We start from the raw sequence: 24133 nt of genomic DNA, 5'->3' as shown, positions 1-24133 counted from the left end.
TATCATGGCTGGAATGTGGCTCGTTGGTAGCTCACAAGCCCTCTGGGTTCCATCCCTAGCATGGGAAGAAGAACAACAACCATGCCAGTATCAACCCCTCTACCTAGTTCCTGGTCCTTACTTCAGAAGCAGCCAATCATGACAGCGACTCTCAATTAACTAAAAATCACCAGGCTTTAGTTTAAATCAGAGACAACTTGGATCTGAAGGTTATTAGTTTAGAATTTATTTTAAAATATATAAATCCAGCTAGAAATCAGATTCACAGATGCCCCAATATAGAGGTTGGGGCCCTTACTTTAAAATACTCCACATCTCCGTACTTGTTTCTATCTCCAAAACTCAAGCCCCTAACTTTTATCCTATTCCTGGGTGACTCTTCCTCTTCATCCTCCCCCTCATCTTCTTCCTCCTCTCCCTCATTTTTCTCTTCTTCCTTTTTCTCTTCCTCCTCCTCTTCCTCTTGTGCTAGGGATTGAAACCAGTACCTCCCCTGTGTTAAACATGGACTGTACCACTGACCACATCCCTGCAGGGCCAGCTAACCGGCCTCCTGCTGAGCTCCTCACTCCCCACTTTTCTGTCAGTCTTCATTTCCTATTTGCTCCTATGTGTGGAAATACTAAACCAAGAAAATATATAACTTTCCGGCCTTGTAGATTTCCTGGCTGCTATAGAGTGATAACATAATGCATAGAACGAAGGGTCTCAGGAAAGAAGCCACTCGTTCACATCTTCCTGCCCTTCATCTCCAGATGAGATCAGAATTTTAGTCCAAGCTAGTGCTCCATGGACGCAAGAGCCTCTTCTCTCTATCATCAATCTGATTTGCTCGCTGCCCATGGACTCCACTTAGAGCAGACTCCTTGGGAGAAGACATAGCACCCGCCATGGTGCATCCAATATACAGAAGCTCAGACAGTGCTGAGAGAGAGGCTGGATCTGTAGCATTCTCAATAGCTAGATGACATCTGACCACAGCATCCATTCCCTCTTCATGTTCAATGTGAAGATTCAATGCCCTCAAAACTGCTGCAATGGCTATTTCACACAGCTGGACACAACTGTGGGAGATTTTTTTTTTTTTTTTCTTATTTGATGAAATGGGAAGATCCACCTTTAATCTGAAGCACAATTTCTGCTGGCAAGCCTATATAAAGGACATGGGAGAAGGAAGCTTGCTCTCTCTTTACCTGCTTACTCTCACTCTCCCTAGCAAGTCCATTTCTTTTCTGGCATTAAAGCCTACTTCTTCAGGATTCTGGCTTATACTAAAGACAAGCTACGATACCCAGCCTCATGGACAGAACAACTACTGAATTCTTGGACGTTCTATTTGAAGACAGCCATTGTTGGACTGACAGGCTGAGCCACAGCTGTAAGCCACTTAATAAATCCCCTTTCTCTAGATAGATAGTGTTGGCAATTCCTCTGGCCTCCACGCAACAGCTACATGGCAACAGTTTGCTAGCCACCAGCCAGTTGCTCGCAAACCTGGTGTATAAGGACAGCTCAGCTACTCTGTCTCCATGTCTCTCTGTTTTTTTCTCTCTAGATATGGATAGACAGACAGACAGATTCAGAGAAGCCTGGAAAATACAAGTACATTCCATCTATAATCTGCAGAGATACTAGATATAATTATAATTCTCAACAGGCACAGTGCCTTTCTCTAAAGCAACAGAACACGCCCCTTCCCCATAGCTGTTCTTCATTTAAAACAATCCCAGGTTTTCATCTGCCCAATTCATCTATGCAGAAGGAAGGCCAACTCAAACTCAACTTGAGCTCTCTGCAGCTGCTCTCCTTTTTAAGCTATGACTGGTAATCTGACACCCTGGAGGCTGAGGCAGGATGACCAGAGTTGGAGGCCAGCCTGCATTGCTTAGTGAGATTCTATCTCAAAACAAAACAAACAAACAAACAAACACCCACAAAGGAAACTGCAAACAGGCAAGAAACAGATATCATTTTAAAAGTTAATAAAAATAAAACCACTGTGAGAAAAAGAAAGCATCAGACATGGAAGCCACAGGCTGGAGGAGTTGGTCATTGTTGGGAGCACTTACTACTCTTGCAGAGGACCTGGGTTCAGTTCCTAGCACCACCCCAAGTGGCTCACAGTCTCCTTTAACTCACACTCCTGGGGATCTAAGGAGTGTTGTCAAGATAATAATAATTTTTAAAATGCCAGTTGGCGAGCAGCTCAGTAAACCTGCTCATTCAAGAATCACAGGTGGAAGTGTATTAAATCACCAAATGAAATATTAAAGAGGAACTTACTTCTGCCACCTAAGCCAGCTGTGCACAAGTGACCCATTATAGAGGGGAGAAAGGCCCTGCTTAGTTGAAGAAAGAGGACATACCTTCCAATGAGTGTGAATAAACTTAGTGTCACTACCAATGGGAGAAACCAACATCCCCCAGAACCTGACATAATACTCTGAAAACAATACACCATCCATGCCGTTTCCCTGCCAAAAATATTTAACCTCAATCTAATCATGAGGCGAGGATCAAGCAAATCTAAATCCAGTACTAGTCAGCAAAAGAAGTGGCCCGAGAGATAGTGAAATACCAGTGCTCTGGGCTCTACTTGTAAAAAGTGGGCTCTCCAAGGTTAACAGAGAGGAAAGACACAGCAAGCAAGTGTACCAAGTGTAGTACAACAAAACTAATTAAGAAACTGGGACAAAGATGTAGCTGGGACAAGGAAATTTGAATGTTAGACAACAAAGCTCTATTAATGTCCTATCTCCTGTGTGATATTGTATTTTGGTTATTTAGAAAAATTGACTTTCAGAACATGGAAGCCCATACCTATAATCCCAACTTTTAGGAGGTTGGGTCAAGAGAATGAAAATTTCAAATCCAGCTTGGTCACCACAGTGAGTTCTCCCCTCAAGAAAACGACAAAGCTCAGGCTAACACCTAGAATGCCTGTTAAAGCTCACAACTACAGATTTCACCTTTTACCAGCTTAGTACAGGGACACACACACACACACACACACACACACACACACACACACACACGAGATTGGACAGTCTCAATTCCTAGATTTAAAACGTTGTTTGATCACAGTAAGTTTAGAGAATAAACACATACTATTAATGAGGGAATTCTATTTTAAACTTCGTAACAAGGTAAGAGGATTTTTCTTACATCTGGTCCTTCTAGTTCCCTCCGCTTCCAGGGTCCACAGCATCCATAGTTTATTTTAAAGCATCATGAAAAGAGACATAAGCCTGTTGCTGCCTCCTGTCCTCCTACCCCTTTCTTCCCTATTATTTGGTGTCAGAAGGTGCTGTGGCCTTAGGCTGAGTTCTCCTAGAGACAGAGCAACCCTCATAGGGATTTGCTCAAAGATGTATTTTAATGGGCTCTGCCTACTTCTTTATTTCTTTCCTTTCTGGAGATCATAGCTGGGGTGGTAATGGCATGCAAATGAGTTCTGAGCATCAACTAATTAGAGAGAGCCCCTGGAGAGTAGCCAGCTGTTGGTTGTAAAAGGAAATAACAGGTCACAGCAATAAGTCAAATCGTTTTGAAGCTGAATTCCAGGCACTTTCCCTTGCTGGAAATACTAAGCAAACAGAGGTGGCAGTGAAGACCTTCAGGTAAAGGGAATCACTGTTTCTGGAATCTTCCCCTGGAGTCCCTTTCCAAAGTGAATCTGAACACACGCCCTCCTCCACCCCACCCCACCCCCCAACACACACACCGTGAGTGCTATCTCCATTTGTATTTTTACTCTAAATTCATAATTTGATAGTCATTAAAAGTAAAAATAAAGTTGGTTTCCCCGACTTTCCAGGTAAATGTGCATCTCCTTCTGTTCAGTTCTCTCCTGGACTTTCTGTCTTTCTCCTGTCTCAGTTTCTCTACTAACCGAATCAATTAGGCATTTACTATATTTGGCTTTGACCCAATTCTCTTGAAAGTCGCTTCCGTTGCCACAATGTCAGACATGAAGGAAATAAAGCTACGTGAAATAAAGAAAGGGGATCGATGGTCAATGATCTATGATAAAAAGGCTCATCCATTTAAGGACATCTTTTTTACCCTTCCCATGCCGGGGACAGCGCACTGGGATCATTCCCACAGTTCTAAACCGGTGATGGCATCTTGGGAGCTCTTGGCAATAGCTGTCACTGTAAGAAGTTTTTGCTTTATTTAACTTTTCTTTTTTTCTTCTTCTTCTTCTTTTTGAAGACAGGAGTCTCACTCTATAGCACTGGCTGACTTCAATCTCCCAATCCTCCTGCCTCAGCCTTGTGAGTACTGGGATTATAAGCATGCATGCACTATCGTGCCCAGCTTATTTTGAAAATTTAAAACATCTTTATTCATTTATAGGACAGATACAGCTCTCCACTAAAATTTTTCTTTCAATATGTCTGTCTATCTATAGCTAAAAAAAGAACACACAAGGTCATAGATATAGTTTCAAAAATGAGAAGACTTTTGAGAGGTTACAATTGCAAATGGGCACAAAGTTATTCTGTGCACATCAATGTGCTAAACAAAGTGTGTGTGTGTGTGTGTGTGTGTGTGTGTGTGTGTGTGTGTGTGTGTGTTGATTTGATTTCTGTTAATCAAATGACTTTCTGTGAATTTTAACGCAGTTCTGAATCTTTACCTATGTCTAAGTCTTCCAGCCTGGAGGATACTCTCTTTAGGAACACTCTTCCTGGCTTCATCCTGGTTTCTGCTTGTTTTTTCTCTTCTCTTCTCTCCTCTCCTCTCCTCTCCTCTCCTCTCCTCTCCTCTCCTCTCCTCTCCTCTCCTCTCCTCTCCTCTCCTCTTCTCTTCTCTTCTCCTCTTTTTGATTTCTTTCTTCTCTTCCTCCTCCTCCTCTTCCTCTTTCCCCTTCTTTTTTGAACTCAGTTGATTCCAGGTTCTTCTTTAGATCCTATTGTAATCATTTAATTAATTACTTAAATAATCCATTTATTTGGATCCTTCATAAGGTCTTCAGAAGTTGACTGAAAGGCAACTTCCCATGATTGTGTCTACAGGACAAGAGTGAGCTCCAGGTTGGGTATACTCCAGTGCAGAGTCCTTGCCTGCTGTGTGGAAGACCCGGGTTCAATTCTCAGCACTTACAGAAAACGAAGAATGAATAACTGCCAAATCTTGACTCTTGTTATTTCTTGCTTCCTGCTTTGTAGCTTTCAAATCTCCCATGATTGATTGATTTGTATTTGTTTTTATTTTTTCTCTGCATCTCTCTCTGTCTGTGTGTGTGTGTGTGTGTGTGTGTGTGTGTGTGTGTGCGCGCGCACCTGCCTGCCAGCCTGCCTGGCTGTTTGTTTTTATTTTATTTTGTTTTAAGACAAGGTCTTGCTGTTTACCCAAGACTCTTCCTTAACTAGTGACCTGTCTGCCTCTGCCTCTGCCTCTGCCTCTGCCTCTGGCTTTCAGGGACTATTGTGCTGATTTCTTTAAGCTGAGATCTGTAAACAAGTCTAGTCTCTTTGCTGAGTACTTCAAGTGGAACTCCTTGGTAAGCTACTGTTCTGTGGAAATACTCCATTAAAAACTTGCAACCAAGAATCCTGCAGTAATTCTGCATCTAACAGCAATTCTCCTTGGATGAGGCATGGTATAAAAGCCAAATTATGTACCCAGCATTAAAATGTGACCTGTGAGCACAGGTTGATGACAGTGTGGCTGACTATCTAAACACAAGAAAACTGTAGAATCACAACCCACAATAAAGAAATAAATATGCAGTGTTTAATATTTAATTTAAATAAAGTCCATTTATTCTGTCAGAGTCTCCAATCTAGCTAGGCCTAGAATGTCTAGTTTTGACTCATTGCAAGGACCAATTCCACAGTCAAAATTCAGGATCACATTTCAATTTGAAAATTTTCATTTTGAAAGCATAAACAACATGAAGCTCAGTAGAACTGTTATTCAAAACACAAACTAAGTCATGTGGCTTGGTGTCTGTAGCTCTACAATATTTGCATTTATATAGGGTATTTAGGGTAAGAAATTATTCCTTTTGGAACCAGTGAGATGTCTCCAACAGATAAAGGCACTTGGTTGCAAAGCCTGAAGACCTGACTTCAATCCCTAGAGTTCACATGGTGGAAGGGACAGCTGACCCCTGCAAGTTCTCTACCCCCCCCCCAAACACACACACACACACACACACACACACACACACACACACACACTCACATTCACATTCACATTTATGCATATGTGCACACAAACACACCTTACATATAAACAAGTATTATTGAAGCATGGAAATTATTTCCCTTGATAAGTGATGGTCTTTCAATGTTTTATTTTTTTCTTTTCCTTTGTTAGTATATATTAACTCTACAGAACTTTAGGTTTCATTATGACATTTCTTGCATATAATGACCTTTGCTCTTGCTCACCTCCTATGAGTCTCTCTGCCTATGCCATTAGTACTTGTCCTCCTCCCCCTTGTCTTCCTCTTCCACATTCTTCTTTCTCCTCTTTCACCACTCTTTAAAGACTTGCATGTGCCATCTTTGGGACTTGTGCAGGAGCTACTTTGAGGTATGAAATAGGAGTGGCCATCTGCATCACACACTTCCATTATTCTTCAGAGCTGTGCCCAGTCATCCTTAAAGGTGCTTTGCTGGCTAAAGGTCTGTGACACAGTGCACTGTAGATGCAGGACTACAGCAGTCTAACATGTGAGGGTCCATCTTTACTTGTTGGGATGTAACACCCTTATACTTGCACTAGAGATGATATCATGAACCATTAAATGTTCTTCAAATGTAATTTATCTGGAGTTGTGTTAGAGTAGATGTTTTCAAAGAATGAAACTTCACCAGTAACATTTGAGTCATGAGTGATTGCATCTTCAGGTCTGGATTGGTACCAGATGTCTTTTGTTTTCTTTCCCTAGGTGGGAGATTCTAATGTAACCCATTTTTTTACATTCTAAATTATAGGTTCAATATCTATATTATCTTGACAGTAATGAAAAGTTGCCATGTGGTTAAGACACTAGTTCTTGGTAAGAATTCATACCAAACTGCCTTTGGGAAGATCATGGAACACAGTGGTCTATTGTCTTAGGGTTTTCATTACTGTAAAGAGACCCCTCGACCATGGTAACTCTTATGAGGAAACCATTTAATTGGGACTGGCTTAAAGTTTCAGAGGTTCACTCCAGTATCGTAATGATAGGAAGCATGGCAGTATGCAGGCAGACATGGTGCTGGAGGAGCCAAGACTTCTACCTCTTGATCGAAAATCAACCAGGAGGAGACTCTTCCAAAGCCTACCTACACAGTGACACACTTCTTCCAACAAGGCCAGACCTATTCCAACAAAGCCATACCTCCTAATAGTGCCACTAAAATTTCTTTGTTTTATTTGCTGTGTTGGGAAATGCTGAATTTGAATTAGAGACTAAGCAAAATAAAAATTTCAAAATCCAAGTTTATAAATCATCCATGAATTCTATATAGATTCAGTGAAAAGAATACCAGGATTTCCAAATAAGGTGAGGGATCCTGACTTATTTATATGCTCAGCCATGACCACATGACACCCTTGAAAGAATGGCTTGGTGTAAATCGATTTACAATTGCACCATCGTTCTGTAACCTTCTATTGTGTTTTCAGATTGATGGGTGATGCTTTACTGCTTGTTGTATGGTTTTTAAATGTGTGAATTGCTTGTCAGGAGCCTGAAACCGCTGATGATCTTGAATCATTTATTCCCACTCTGTCTACCTTCTAACAGATAATTGGAGTTCACATGTGGATGAAATTAAAATACCTACCTTGAGCCACTGTTCACTGCCTCTGTGTGTTTGAGAGTAGACAACTTTTAACCCTCTCTCACCCTGACTTCCCAAACACTCATTTCTCCTGAACCTGGCTTGGCTCCCTTCATGAATGGTCCCCCTGAATCTTCTCATTGGCTTCTCATTCTACCAACCATAAAAACAAGCATTACTTTTACATCAGACTTTAAAGTGGTTTTCTCTTCATATTTTCTACCTTTGTAACCATGTCAAGTTTCATCTTACCTTCTATTTCAAGTTTCTTATTATCTTTAACTGACCCAATCACCATCTATATCCAGCTGTTCAGATTTTAATGAAAGATGGTTTACAGATTTTTGGGCACCTTCTGCACAGTGTGTTAGGTACTGGGGATGTAAACCTGGACCAAATAAACATGTTCTTTGTTTCATACATACGTATATACACATGGACACATAGTCACACACAGAGAGATGCAAATATACACACAACATACACAGAGACATATACACAAACACAGATGCACATATACAACAAACACACACATAAAACGTGACACACATACACACAACATTGTACTACACAACACAGATGCATATACACAGAGATGCATACATACATACAGATGCACACATACATGCACACACATGCACATACACAAATACATGGGCACAGATGCATACATACACAAATACAAACACAGATGCATAGCATACACACAACACATACACACATACACACACACAACACACACAGCAATGTACTGCAACACAATACACACAGGAATACACACATACACACACACACACATGCACACACATAACATACAGACACAGACACACACAGACCACAATCTAGGAAAACAATCTTGAACATGAAAATTTTGAGAGTAATACATAGGATGACAGGGGAAGAACATGTTACCTTGGACACATAATAAAGAAATGTCACCTATGTTGTGGTCATAGAGGAGCCTATTGAGAAATGATGTTTAAATCAGAAATTAGAAAGTTTAAGAGATCATGCATGGCTGGTATAGGAATTGGGACATGGGGTGCACTTGCTGCCTTAGAGACTAGAGAGAAGAGCAGCAAAGAAAAAGAAAGATGCTACTGTGGTTGAATCCTCAGACACATCATTTGAGTCCAAGGGAGCTACAGAGAATCAGGCAGCGGGAAAATATGTGCCATCCTCAGTGTGGGTAGTGGGTGGAAGCAGCCTAAGGCCAGTGGGAACCGTCAAAGGCAGGTTCAAATTGGGCAGAGCCCTTGAATTCACTCTTTCTTAGTTCAACCATGGGGGAAAATGGCTTGAAAAAGAACACAAGTCTCTGTAAGGAGACCATTGATGGTGACTCTAGAGCCAGCTCAGAGTCGACACGCTATCCCTTCAGGAAAATCAGAGTCCATGTGATCTGTCTGGTTCTCATTTACACATTCCTGTGCTCATAATACCAGAACATATTTAAGATATGGCTTTTAAAATGCCCGCTGCATGCTTTTTATCCCCATGTACTTAATTCAAACTCCCCGTTTTTCTTGCCAGAAGTATTGCAACCTTCTCTACCCTTTCCTAGTCAACAACTAATCCCCCATGTCTCCCTTCAAGTCATATGCAGGTGTACTGGCAGAGTTAGCTCTCAGAAACACATCCACTTGCTGCCAAATGCATCAAAACCATGTCCAAACTCCTCCCCTCTGTCCACAGTCTCCATGGGATTGGCTCTACGGATGTTTCTGGTCTCCACCTCATGAGCTGCTACCTCACGTTCCTACCTCACTTGCTTCTTGGTTCACCAACTCAAAAATGTTCAGATATACTAAACATTTTCCTCAACCCTGATCACCTTCATCTTCTGGCTTACTCCTCAAAGCTCCCAAGTCTCAGATTCATGTCAAACGCAGTCTCCTCCAATTCCAGATGTCCTGGCCAGAATCATCATTTTCCTCTTTGCCCGTGTTCTGGACATTTCTACCCATCCACATCTTGTCTCTCACCACGGTGTGCTTTCTACTCAAGTCAGTGTGGACTTGAGTAGTTCCAGACTCAAGTCTGGAACAAGCTTTCTAGCAGTTGTAAATTCCTGAGGACTAAGGAGGATGTTAACAGTCACTTCTGTGTTACATGTTGTGACTTGATTGTCCTTTCCTACTAGGAAATCAATAAACATTAGTGAGTTTATAGGTAGATGTAGAATGATAGCTCTCCAACACAAAGAATGTCTTGGGCCATGAATTCAAATCTTAGTCTAGCTCTGGCATTCCAGATTCATCCCTCATGAATTTGTTTTTGCAATTGTTTTTTTATTTCTGGTTTAGGCTAAATAGAGTTTTAAAAAGAGTACCAGTTTATAATTTTACTAAGAAATGCTAAACTGTGTGGTGAAAGCTAAAATTCATTTGATAATCATTTACTGAGCGAGTGTTTGTGTGTGTGTGTGTGTGTGTGTGTACTAAGAATCAAACCCATGACCTCATGTATGATCAGGATATGATCTACCACTGAGCTCCATTCCAGCCCTGAACTATCTGCCATCCAACTCTCTGGTCATTCAACTGTGAATAAATCAGATACTTGTGATGCAAACATTTTAACACATAATTCCATTCTCCATTTACAGAAGAATGTACATTTAGTAAACTGGAAACAAAATTTCTATCCTTTCATTAAGAATCTATGTGTCTGCAATAACAGTTGATGAAAAATAGGGGGCCATGAATTTGTAGAAGAATGGGGAGAGGTGTAGGGAAGGGCTTGAACAGAGGAAGGGGGAGGGAGAAATATAGTGGTTATAAATGCAATCTTACAAATGAACAACAACCAAAGAATCTATGTGTCACCTAAATCAATAGTGGGAAACAATTTGAAGTGTAATGCCAAAGGGAGCTGCCCATGGTAGACATGTTACCGTTATATTAGAAATATACAAGCAGAAAGAACTCTAGGATGTTGTTGATTTATCTAAGTTATAATTATTACCATCATTTTACATATTCTTTTTAGTGGGAAGTTCTACACAGTATTTATTTGTGTAGCCCTGACTATTCTGGAACTTGCTCTACACACCAGACTGGCCTCAAAGTCACAGAGATCCACCTGCCTTTGACTCTGCTTCCCAAGTGCTGGGATTAGAGGTGGATACCCTTACCACCTAGCTATTTTACATATTTTTTATCTCTGACTTTAAGGCAGTTCTAAGTTTTATAACTTCTATCTCAATGTTGCTTTTCTCCTTGAGCTGGGAGGCACCTAGAGGAGAGTTAAGCTGTAATAACTACATTTATTGAATTCCAATAGATCCAACATTGTATTAGATACTGTGGATATGAAAAATTTAATGCATGCTCTCAAACAGCTTTCAGAAGTGGTATATTATAAAAGAATTGGATTGTGCCAGGGGAAACATTAGGAGCATGATTCTAAAGAGGAAAATACATTCATAGGAAGCACTGGTATATTTTCATTTTCAAGATTAATTTAAAACACATTAATGGCATGTGCTAGATTTTTCTGAAATACAGGGGAATGCAAACTAAAGAAAAACAACATCAACTTTCAAAACTCCTCAGGTTAGGGTACAGAATGTGTAAGGGGAATTTGATAGACAAACAGAAATTTTTAGAAAAAACAATATATAACTGAAAAACTTAAAGATCACTTTCCATGTTTCTCTGAATGCAGGTGATAAGATCAATGGCTTCAAATTTGACACGTTTTTGTTTGTTTTCAAAATCTTTTTAAAGAATTGCTCTTGTGGAAAACATTCCTGAAGGCCTTAACTACTCTGAAGATGCCCCATTTCACTTACCGCTTTTCCAAGGCTGGATGAACTTACTCAACATGGCCAAAAAGTCTGTTGACATAGTGTCTTCCCATTGGGACCTCAACCACACCCATCCATCCGCATGTCAGGTAAGCCACATTCTCTATGCCTGTGATGGTTTTATGTGCACTTTACCCTCCTTACCGTCCTTACCCTCAACAAGACCAGAGCAGCTCAGTTTACAAATCCCATCTCCCCTGTGAGCATATGGACAGTTATGTGTTTATGCATGTATGGAACTGTTCCATTATTAGTCATGTGTCATTCCATTACTATGATCATCCAAGGTTTGTTCAAGGCAAGATCATGTTCCATCTTTGTCTACAAGAGGCTCTGTGTACAGTGCTGCCAAGCAGCATGGCTTTGAGGATGCCACCCACATCATAGCACCTTCCTACAGCATGGCCTAGAATTCTGTGTTGTGTAGTTTGTGGGCTTACAGATCTATCTGCCTTCTGAGATGTGTATTGGGTCCAATTGTGTTATACAATTCATCTTCATGTCTCTGAACTAACTTTTTAAAATAACGAAGTCAAACTTCTCAGGATAGTTATATTTTTTGGCTCTGTCACTTTTGTGTAGATAAGAAACGGTGATTTCTGAATTAAATACTCTGAAGGAAAAATGAAAAATATCCTTGTAACCTTAATGTCTTTTTCTTTATATTGGTTAACTATAATGGTTTACATTGAGCTCCTATCCATGTATATGAACACTGGCCTATATTTAAATGCCCTGTATGGGTTCTGGGTCAAAGAAGTTTTGTTTCTTTGCATACAAGTCATATTGACAAGCCTTATCAGCACTCTTGACTGCTATCTTGAAATCTGTTATTCATCCAGTTATACCACTTTGACTGTTTTAAAGTTATCAGAAAATAAGTAAAAAGAAACAAAAACCATAACAGTCATACTGAAGACTTTGAGTAAACTTATTAAAAGTATATTGTGTTCAACATGTTCCTACTTCTACCATTTCAAGCATATGTTTCAGGTTTTATTACTACATAATGTATCATCCACAACTTAGTAAGTGGGAGAACAAAGATCACTTACTTACTTGTGGTTTGGGCCAGGGTTTGGCAGACAATAAGCTATGCCGTGACTGGGGGGTGGATTACCTGAGGCCAGAGGAGCCAGATTGAAAGGAATACATTCAGCATTTCAACTGTGAATGCTGAAATGTGTGGAGTGGCTGGGTCTCTTGCTGGTTTTCTCTTAGGATTCTGTAAATGAACTTGAGTTCTTTATATTGTGGTTGGATCCATTAAAGGAGAGCAGAAGCTCAGAGACCCGTTAGCTTGATATCTGGTGTTCCAGGGTGTGGCGTCCATCTATTGTATTTCATTGGTTTAAGCAAGTCAAGTACACAAGATAAGAGGAGACACATCTAGGAACTGAGTGTACAAGTTGGTTGCTGTCTTTGGAAATGGTACAACACAAACCACTTTCTGACCACAGCAATTTGCTCTCTTTTACATACAAAATACAAATCAGTACATCCTCAAATGTAATTAAATCTGTGGCATGAGAGCCTCATGGCTCTGGATCTGCATGCGGGATTCTCTTGCTTTGGAAACATGTGAGTTTAATAGACTGTTTATATGCCCAAAGGACATCCCAAACACCCAGCGTCAAGACAGAGGTAAAATGATCATGGCCACTTTTGTTCATAAGGAAAGAAAAGGAGAATATGGGCTAAGAAAACTCATTCATTATTAGTCTGTGGTGAGGCCAGATCCAGCCTGGCACAAATCTTGAGTTTTACAACTTTAGATGCAGGAATGTGTTCTAGGATCTAACCGTGGCTCTTTTGTTGTTCATTTGTATTTTGTTTGTTTGTTTTGAGACAGGATAGCCTAGGTATTCCTGGCTGTCCTGAAACTTGTTATACAGAACTGGCTGGCCTTGGATTCTCTGAGATCCTCCTGTATCTGCCTTCCAAGTGCTGGGTTCAAGCCATGGGACCCATGCTCAGCTAGGATCTAGTTCTTTACAAGAGGTTTCCTAACCTGCTCATTCCATATGCTGCAGCTGACTGTGTGTTTTTCTTTAATTGTGCAGAGAATAATTGAACCCAGGACCTTGTATATGCCAGAAAAATGTTCCATTGTGAAGCCACACCCTCAGCCTATATTCTTTTCCCAAAAGAAACGGATCAAGTTTCCTTCATGCTCTTTGTTATGATAGTGGATTTCTTTCTTTCTTTCTTTCTTTCTTTCTTTCTTTCTTTCTTTCTTTCTTTCTCTCTTTCTTTTCCTTTTGTTTTTGTTTTTTGTTTTGTTTTGTTTTGAGATGGAGTCTCAAGTATCTTAGGCTGCCCTTAAACCTGCTGTGTAGCCAAGGTTGTCCTGAATGCCTGGTCCTCTAGCCTTTACCCTTCATTGTATGGGATAGCTGAAGTAGGCCACCACATGTATGCAGTGCTGGGATTGAAGCCAGGGTCTCCTGCATGTAAGACCAGCTCTCTACCCACTTTCACATTCGCAGCCCCTTCTTCATCGCTTTTAAAGAAACTATCTTATCTAATGGAGAATAGTCAAACATGACAGTTATTTCAAAACTAACAGAGCATTCAGAGTGCTCAAGGGGACCATAAGCAGCAGAGAGATGAGCAGGACTTATAACCCAAAGCAGCTATTTATTACAATGTGGTAAAATATTTCATAGAACTTTACACTCTGGCAGGCAAGCCCAGCTCAGCAGCAGACAGACACAAATAAACACATCCCTGGGGTCAGTGTCTCATCTAGATGAGAGGTGAGCTTGTAAGAAGAAGTGGCAGCTGTTATTAGCAAGAATGATAAATGTGGACTTTACAAAAGTATTGCCTAGGAACTGACATTGCTTAAAAGTGTATTATATATTTGACTCCGAAATACTGCACTGTATGAATGTATGTGTGTGCACATGTATGTGTGTGAGGGTTCACATGTGTATGTATACTTGCCTGTGAAAGGATAGAGGTCAACTTCAGGTATCATTCCTTAGAAACTGCACACCTCGTATACAAAGACAGAGTCTCTGAATGGGTCACCTCAACGGTAATTAGGCTGGACTGCTGAGCCAGTGAGCCCAGAGATCTACCTTGGCCTACTTCTCCAGCACTGGCATTACACTAGCACTGTACCAAGCCCAAATTATCATGAGTCCTGGGTATTGAGCATGGGCCTTCACGTTTACGCGAACAGCACCCATTGAGCTGTCTCCAACAGATGCTGTCCTGATTCCTATCCAAATTTTATCTTCCCTACACCTAAATGGGGTCATCAGCCTTCACGCCTGTTTCCTTCTGTTCTTTGCACTGTCTCGATACACAGTTGAAGGCTAGTGGAGCCTACAAAGCCATGGCAACCATACCTTGAAATTAATGAAAACACTTGGTTAGGAAAAAGAGATTTTACTTCCATGATGATAACTTCTTCTAATACAAATATTAAAATTTCTAGGAAATTTTGATTGCTAATTTATGAGATAAAATGATAGGATTTTTATGAAATCAAGATGTTTTGGGGAAAGTCGAGAAACATGGCTACTGGAGGCTGATCAGTAAACCTACCTGATCTGTGCAGAGAGAGTACCCATTTTTTCCAATTTCACTGTGAGATACCAAATGAAATAATTAATGAGCTGAAACAATGGAATGTTGAAGAGATGCATTTATGGGAAGTCAATTAGATGCTGGCCTCCCAGAGAGCTCCCAACTGGCATGATTGCCAACTGATGATACTTTGAAATTGTTTGATTTGGGAAAATTTGGATAGTTTTTAAATTGCACAGGATTTGGCCGAGTTAATGAGGCATGAGAGAGCGCAATGATCCAGAAGGTCATTTGCAAAGTACAGCTCGGGTCCTCTCTGCACACATTAGGTGATTAGCAGATTTCAGAAAGCTTGTAGGATTTGCCTACAAGCAGCTGTGTGACCTCAACCAGGATACAGGACCGCCTGTGCCTCCATTTTCTCAGCATCACAGCTAGGGTGTATATTCACTCCTCTGTGCATACACCACAGCTGTGTTCCAGTCAGTTTAACACTGTTCGCCATTAATGATCTAGAAACTTCACTGTGACGGAAACTTACCTGTTTAAAAAAGAAAAGGCAATTTTTTCCAAAGGTGAGGATTAGATAAACTATGATAATGTGTGTGTGAATTCTGACCTTCATTTTATTTGTCATGGATTTTTACGAATGCATACACACACATTCACACACACACATACACATAGGGGGGAAGGAGAGAGAGAGAGAGAGAGAGAGAGAGAGAGAGAGAGAGAGAGAGAGAGAGAGAGAGAGAGAGAGAGAGAGAGAGAGAGAGAGAGAGAGAGCGCTAGCAGATAGGTAGTCTTACTCTCAGCCATCTGCTTACCCACTGAAGAACATCTTCCCTCCCTCTGGTGTTCAGGAAGTCAGGGTCCACTTTGTCTTCAGTAAAGATCTGAAACATATGCCCCCACCAACATCTCAAAACCCGCTCTTCAGAATTCTATATACTTTTCTCTTTACCTTTCCATTGGTTTGTCAGTTGTTATCTTGTACAGTTTTTATGTGCTAATAATATTTTTGACATGTTAGATCCTGGAAAAGTAATATTTTATTAGAAAATAATCTTCAACCTCAATCTTTATTTTCTGAGATGAAAACTAAAACAAGCCAGGCTTGGTGGTACCTGTCTATAATCCCAGTATGCAGGAGTATGAAGGACTTAAAGCCAGCCCATGCTACATGGCACAGGGAGGGTGTAGCCTGATGTCCTGACTCATTTGGCTGTACCCGTGGTGGACTCCTATCTCCAGAGTCTGCCTGGAGCCATGCTCATTCCTCCCTTGCAGTACCCAATGTTATAACTGACTCTTGCTAAGGCTTGGCCAGTGGCCAAGGGCCTTTGTTTCCTCTAACTTATAATGCTTTTCCTTGGCATGCTTGTTTCACAACCATCTTATGATTAATTCATAAATGATACTGGCATTTTTTATTATAATTACTTCTCATATTAGTCCATATCCCTTGTTCCCAGTCTCCATCTCCTCAATTCTCCATCATCAGTGGCTCTCTAAGTCCCTCTGCCTTCCATCTCTGTCCCTACCTCTCTTGATGGTCCTTATTCCTTCTTCAGGTCTTGCAATCTGAAGACTTGTGATATTTCTTCACCTCTCATATCCATGGTCAGATTCCACTTTGTAATAAAATACTATGTCTGGAGCCCAGAAGAATCCTATTTTTCAGTGGTATTATAGGTTATATATTATTTTTTATATTTAATGTTTTTTTTGAGTGGCACATATTCATCCATATTTAGGAGATATGATGTATGTACTAAATATGTGAAATAATGATTAGCTCAGAGAAATTAGTATATGTATTTCTTCTGTCATTTCTTGACAGCAAATATATCCAATTTTTTTCTAGCTATATTGAGGTGTATAAGTCATTAGTGTCAGTTATATTCACCCTGTGAGGCACAGAATAATAGAACATATTTCACTTGTCAAACAATGGAATCACACCTCTTGGTCCCAAAGGTCCCTTTTCCCCTTATGCCACCAACCTATTCTCTGTCTAGTCTCTGGTAACCACTGTTAGTATTCCATGAGTTTTGTTGTTTACATTCCACTTATGAGGGAGACCATCAGCATTTTTATTTCTGTGCCTAACTTATTTCACTCAACATAATGCCCTTCAGGTCTATCTATGTTGTCATGGTGACAGACTCTCAAGTACTGGGGACCATTGCGAAGTAGTGGAAACTTGGAAATGTAGGGGCCTTGTGAAAAGTCCTTAGGCCAGTGAGGGTATGCCACCAGCTCTCAAAGAGGATTGTGAGATGATGGATTTATTTTTTCCTCCTCTTCTTCTGACTTATAACCCATGTGGTGAGTGGCTTCTTCAGACATGGCTTCCACTCTGAGGTGCTGCTTCATCTGAAGCCCAACGTTATGGAGCCATTGTTCACAGAAGCTCCAAAAGTAAGAGCCACATGAATGAGTAAATTCATATTTGCCATATATTCTGTTGTAATATGAAAAACTACTACTATAATCACAGTCTTTTCACTATGATATATGCCACTGACTATAGGGACCCATGGGGGACCTACAACATACCACAGATATAGAGTTTGGCATTTGATGTATTTTATATACTTAGTGGTTTAATAGCTGTGGCCACTTTGAGCAAGTGCCATAACCCCTACAATTCTTATTTCTTCATCTAGAAAACATATAGGAGGCTGGACAGTGGTGGTGCACTCCTTTAATCCCAGCACTTGGGAGGCAGAGGCAAGTGGATTTCTGAGTTTGAGGCCAGCCTGGTCTACAGAGTGAGTTCCAGGACAGCCAAGGCTAACAGAGAAACCCTGTCTCAAAAAAAAAAAAAAAAAAAAAAGAAAGAAAGAAAGAAAACATACAGGATAATGTCTACTTCATATTGCTTTGTACAGTGATGAAACAGGGCTCAAGAAGGCACTACTTCTGTTTTCCACACTCATGACCTTAAATTTAGTGGATACCCAACTCTGAATCATTGTAAGACAGGAGTGATATCTGGTGCCCACAAAGACTTCCGCCTCTGTGAGAAGCGGCTAAGCTTCTATCCAGAACATGCATTTCTATTGTCCTATAGGCTTAGGTAAAGAAAGGAGAAGGACAAATGTGCTTTGTCCTCTGTAGGTCCTCAGTTTCCACTCCTGATGTGGCCGTTTATAACCATGACTACCCAGAGTAACCTGAAAATAGATGGATGTGCCCCCCCTCCACACCACTAGAGCACTTTTACAGTATAACATTTGGAAAGAGGCCAAGCTTAGAATAACTAGAGGAGTCCACTGGGCAGCCAAGAATGGCTGGTAGAAAATATGCCAGCGTAATAAACATAGTTTGAGTTCCATGGTTTAAGACAGTCCCAGGTTGTTCCTTTCCCCAGCTGGCTTGGCAAGCTGATTTTTGCTCACTTCAATTTAATCCCGTGCACCATCGTTATTCTCTCAGGAACCAGACAGCAGCTTATGTTTGAGGAACTCATGGATTCCTGGACTGTGGGGCCTGGGTGGTATTTATCCCTGTGTCTTGATTGTCTAGCATCCACCCAGGAGGAGCTGTGGGTTGATGTCAACCATAAATGAGATCTACCTGTCATCTCCAGACTGAACATAATTTCAGCAGACTTCCTGGTTCAGTGTCAGCATGAGCCAGCTGAGCCTAAGAGGAAAGGTGTCTCTTGTCAAAATACCACCTTTCCCCAGCTTTGCACTGGCAACGCTAAGCAAATGCTTACTTACATCAGCATTCTCCAATTTTAAAAATGTGACAACGAACCGTTTTCAATGTGCCTCCATTGAGCAGAATGTTTATGGGGGATTGTGCTGTTTGATGGAAATACAAAAAATCAAATACACAAGGGAGACCCCCCCCCAAAAAAAAAACCCACCTATGAACACTCAGAAAGAAAATACACGCCATGCTAGGAGCTGCAAGAGAATGTTCTGAGAGGCCTGCCTCTGCCCTTTGGGACTCAGCAACTCTCCGGCTTCCATGGATTCTGTCCTCCCCTGATTTTCTCTTTCTGTACTTAGTTTGTACTTTCTGCTGCTTCTGCATGCTCCTATCTCCCCATCTGTTGACAAATTATGATTATGCTCCTGCTTGCATTCCAGTATATTTCCAAGGGAGATCATTTTTCTGATACAAATGCATAAATAACATTCTTGGCAGGTCTTTAACCTGTGTTATTTCTCCCAAAGCCAGTGATGTAGGTGTCAATAAATCATGGTTCCAAAGGCATTGTTCTTCATTCTCTGGATCAAATGAAGACTAGGCTTGTCCTATAGTCTTAGGGCTTTGTTTGTTTGCTTGTTTTCTCTTTTCTGCCTCTATGCATTTCCTATCTTATAATCTCTCTCTCTCTCTCTCTCTCTCTCTCTCTCTCTCTCTCTCTCTCTCTCTCTCTCTTCCTCATACACACACACACACACACACACACACACACACACCCCTCCTTTCTCTCTGATGTTGTGTTTTTCATTTTTGGCTTGATGTTTTGAGTTATGATGAGGTCTCACTAGATATCTGTAGATGACCTCAAATTTGCAGCAATTCTCCTGTCTCTACTGACTGAGTGCAAGGATTATTGGTAGGCACCAGCATCTGTGGCTCAGTACTTTATTTATTTTCTCATTATGTTGCAATAGCCTCTTGCTATAAATATCTGGAAAAGCTGCAGTTTGAAAAAGGTAAATCATCTCTCTGTGGTTATTAAAAAGTTTTGGACAGTTTATAGTCCATGCATAATTTATACACACAAATGCATACAAAACACACACATATAGATATACACACTCACATGTGCACACACTCTCACACAACACACACACACACACACACACACACACACACACACACGGATTCATTACACAGGAGACAACTTCTTTTCTGGCACCACAACTCACCCTGCATGGATTCCCTGGAGAAATTTTAATTCTTTGGGGTCTATTATTTCAGGGGCCCTGATGCACCTGCTCCTGTTTTACATCATGCATTACTTCTATTAAGAATCTTTATTTAGCAAATGCATTAAATATTAATGCAGAAAATATTATGCCCTGCTCATCATTTCTTTTCCCTTCCATCTTCTTTTACAGTGTTCAGAGGGTTTTTTTTTCTTCTTACATTCGATTAGAGCCTTTCCTTAAAGCTTTTCCTCATATAGGATATGCAGGCAGGACAGTTGCTAAGTCTCTAAATATCTACAAATTTTTCTGTTTCACCCCCACATGTGAAGTTCTTGTACAGCACAAGATTCTTGGCTAGGTCTACCCACTGGTGGAACTTAGCGCTGTGGCAGCTGGCTCCTTGCCAGTCACATATGAATTCCTTCTGAGTCACCCCCTCTCTTCCTTTTATCAGAGGCATATAAGAATTCCAATCTCTGATGTCCAGCTGCTTTACAAAAGCATCCAGGTCTTCTCTCCCGGAAAATGTGCCTCTGCTCTCAGTTGTGTTTTAAGCTCCTTTTTAGATTTATGTCTTTTCTGAGTTGGACAGTTTTTTTTCTACTTCTTCAGACTTACTTTGCCTACTTCTTTTTTCTTCCACTGCATTGATTAGCTAAATATTCCTTCTGCCTAGCAGATTATTCTCCTCCTGTTTGTGTGTGCATGTGTGTGTACATATGTACATATTATGAATGTATGTATATTTATGTACATGTATACATACATGCACATGGATGCTTTAAAACAGTTCAAAACTTGGTTCTCAGGCTGTGTCTTAGTTATATTTTTCATTCCTTTGAAGAGACACTATAACCAAGGCAGCTCTTATAAAGGAAACATTTAATTGGGGCTAGCTTGCAGTTTTAGAGGTTTAGCCCATTATCATCATGACAAGAAAAATGGTAGTGTGCAGGCAGACATGTTGCTGGAAAAGGAGCTGAGAAGTCTACATCTTATCTAAAGATGGCCAGAAGGAGACCATCTTCTGCAGGCTCTGGATCACACTGGCCAGACTTGAGCATGTATATGAGACCTCAAAGCTTTGCCTCCACACATCCTCTGACAATGCTATATATCCTCCAATAAGGTCATACCTCCCATCAGCCAAGCATTTCAAATGACCACAGGCCACTAGCTTGAACCTGAACCATGGCTGTAGGTTGTCTAAGTTTGTGCTGAAGTTCTATTTTCCATCCCAACCACATCTCTGCATCTTGGAGTATTCACATGTAGTTGGGTCTTGGCTTCTGGCTTCTGTATCATCAGGTGCCCACTTTGTTTGTGTTAAGTCAGCTTTCCATTCCTCTGGTGAAAACTTAAGACAGTAAGTTTATAAAGAGCAAAATTTTATTTCTACTCACAGCATTGCAAAGTGCAGGCCATGGTCGGGTGGCTCTACTGTTTAGAAACTTAAGGCAGATCAGTAGGACTCGGCTGATGGATAGGCAGTAGAAATGAAAGGTGGAGGGATGTCTCCCACTCCCTTCAAGGGGCATCACCAAGATCTGAAGACCTCTCAGACCTCTTACTAGGCCCCACCTCCTCATGTCCCCCTCTCCTACCAGTAATGTCAACTAGGAGACCTAGATGGTAACATATAATATTCTGGAGGACACTCAAGACTCCAGCCATGGCAATGTTCAAACATTCATAACTTTTGTGTTGGATCAATTTCAATGTATGGGTACTTCTCTTTATCAGAATGCCAAGGCTTTTTTTTCTTTCATGTGGATACTAGTAAACGCTGGAAGAATTTACTGGGGCATGTGGAGAATGATTGATTCCCATCAATTCCTTCTTCTCAGCCCCAGGCCTGGGGATGCTACTGGAAAATAGAACATCTCTGGGTCATTCAAGTGAGGTGAAGAGAACTCTCAGGTGCCTTTGCTCCCCAGACTTTAACTCTGCTGCTGTGGGAATGTTTTTTCTGAGAAATGCTGTTTAAACCACCAGTGTTTCATCCAACCTATAACCAAGTTAATAATCTACTTTGAGATTCTTTACACCTGTGTGCTCATTCTGCTTATATATTCTGCAGGCAACCTGTTTAGAGTTAACTGACTTCTAAGAAAGACATTGTAATCAGTCCTACTCTACTGTGGATATTCAATTTCATTAACTCCTCCAAACTCTGTGGAATGCACAGCCTTGGCTGTATCACATTGCTTACTTTTCCCTTGTGACCCATTCCGGCCCCTGACTCAGAACAATGAATGTATATGTGAGTGAGATGTGGTGACCAGGTCTAAAAGACACTCACTGTAAGTAACAAGGCATTGAAAGTACTTCCTACACACAAAAGATGTTGGAAGCAACATTGTGGTGTGATAAGACCAGAGTGTGGCTTTGTGTGCTGTCCTGAGTCAGACAGGAAAAACAGAACATGCAGATACACACACACACACACACACACACACACACACACACACTCCCTTGAGGCACCTGTAAAAGGAGCATAGAGATAAAAGTTTCTTATTGCTTTTGTTATCACATTTCTAGTTTTCTGAGGCTAGACTCTAGTTAGAACAGACCAAAACACTGCTGAGTAAGTCAGAACCACTCTAAGGCAAACAGCACCAAGAGTAAGTCTTTCTTCTCTTAAGGTGCATCTTCGAATGCTAGTCAACAGTTGCCCCCTAGCCTGAACTGTTTGGCTTAGGAGACACAAATAAACTGTAGCTCGGGAAAAGGGAGCCAAAAAACCTGAAAGTAACTCTTTCGCAACAAAATGGCTCTGTAGGCAGAGCTGCAGTGACTGAGGACAGGGCTCTTAGGCCTGCCTTGCCACCAGCAAGCTTGAGTATCATCAGCTCTCCCTTGTGTTCTGTTTCTTTGTTTTTATTGTGTATTTTTTGTTGTTTTGTTTCTGTTTGTTTGATTGTTTTGCTGCTCTTGTTCTTCTATGTCCTTATTTACAAAAAGAGATTGGTAGATCTCTAGAGTATCTTCTATCTATGGGATTCCCATTTAGTTATCAAATCTTAGAATCTTGCTTCTATACCATACTTCATGATGAAGAGGTAAAACTCAGTGGCTTTCCCAAGTGCTCTGTGGAGCCCCTGAGTTCTATACAGAAGAATATAGAAAGGGTCAAGGAAATGTTAAGTGTAAGATTTTAGGGCCAAGGGAAATAGTTCTATTGGTAAAGCACTTTTTTTTTTTATAATCATGAGGACTGTCTTAGAGTTTTATTGCTGTGAAGAGACACCATGACATAGCAACTCTTATAAAATTATGTAAATATTTTATTAGGACTGGCCTATAATTTTAGAGGTTAGTCCATTATCATCATGGTGGGAAGCATGGCAATATGCAGGCATGCATGGTGGTGGAGAAGGAGCTGAGAGTTCTACATTTTGATCCTCAGGCAGCAGGAGAGATCTTATGTTACACTGAGCATAGCTTGAGCATAGAAGACATCAAAGCCCGCCCCCACAGTGACACACTTCCTCCAACAAGGCCACACTTACTCCAACAAGGCCACACCTTCTAAATGTGCCTCTCCCTATGGGCCAAGCATTCAAACACATGAAACTATGTGGGCCATTTCTGTTTAAACCACCACAAGAATGTAAGTTCAATTCCCAAAACTCACATACAAAGCTGGACATAGTGTGGTAAGATGGAGTTACATTACATTACTATTGCCCTGAAGCGTGCTGGCCAGCTAACTTTATATACTTTGAGAAGTTCCAGTCCAATGAACAACCCTTTAAACAAAAGTTTGAAGGCACGTAAGAAGCAATACCCTAGGTTGCCTTCTGAACTCCACACACATACACATGTGTACATGTACACAAACATGAACACTTGTGGGGCTGTGGGCAGTGAGAGGCAGCTGCGTACTTGGTTGAGCACATGCCTCGAACCCAGGATACCCTAAAGGGACAGTAGGTGTTTGGCCTTGCTCCATGACCCTGGTTCCTTTCCCTCAGGACAGCCCTCTACAGCCCCTCCCAAGGAGAGGTTTGTGTCACATAGTACATGTAGAGGGCATGACTACAGGCCACAGAGCCTCAAGAGATCTCCATATTAATGAGATACCT

General features: G+C 41.0%; 1 protein-coding gene across 5 annotated transcripts in view; it reads left to right on the top strand.

Moving 5' to 3' along the window:
• The window catches only part of Pld5 (phospholipase D family member 5), a 307810-nt gene that overhangs the window by 164680 nt on the left and 118997 nt on the right, over positions 1-24133 (top strand). For all 5 annotated transcript variants that reach the window (XM_076914550.1, XM_076914552.1, XM_034520958.2 and 2 more), the window contains exon 3: positions 11522-11690. In XM_076914550.1, coding sequence (XP_076770665.1) covers positions 11522-11690 — 169 coding nt within the window. The remainder of the gene's footprint in view (positions 1-11521; positions 11691-24133) is intronic.

This window comes from Arvicanthis niloticus, chromosome 16 (genome assembly GCF_011762505.2).
Source record: "Arvicanthis niloticus isolate mArvNil1 chromosome 16, mArvNil1.pat.X, whole genome shotgun sequence".
NCBI lineage: Eukaryota > Metazoa > Chordata > Mammalia > Rodentia > Muridae > Arvicanthis > Arvicanthis niloticus.
Note: the sequence above shows the minus strand (reverse complement) of the source record. Positions and strands in the feature narration are given on the sequence as shown.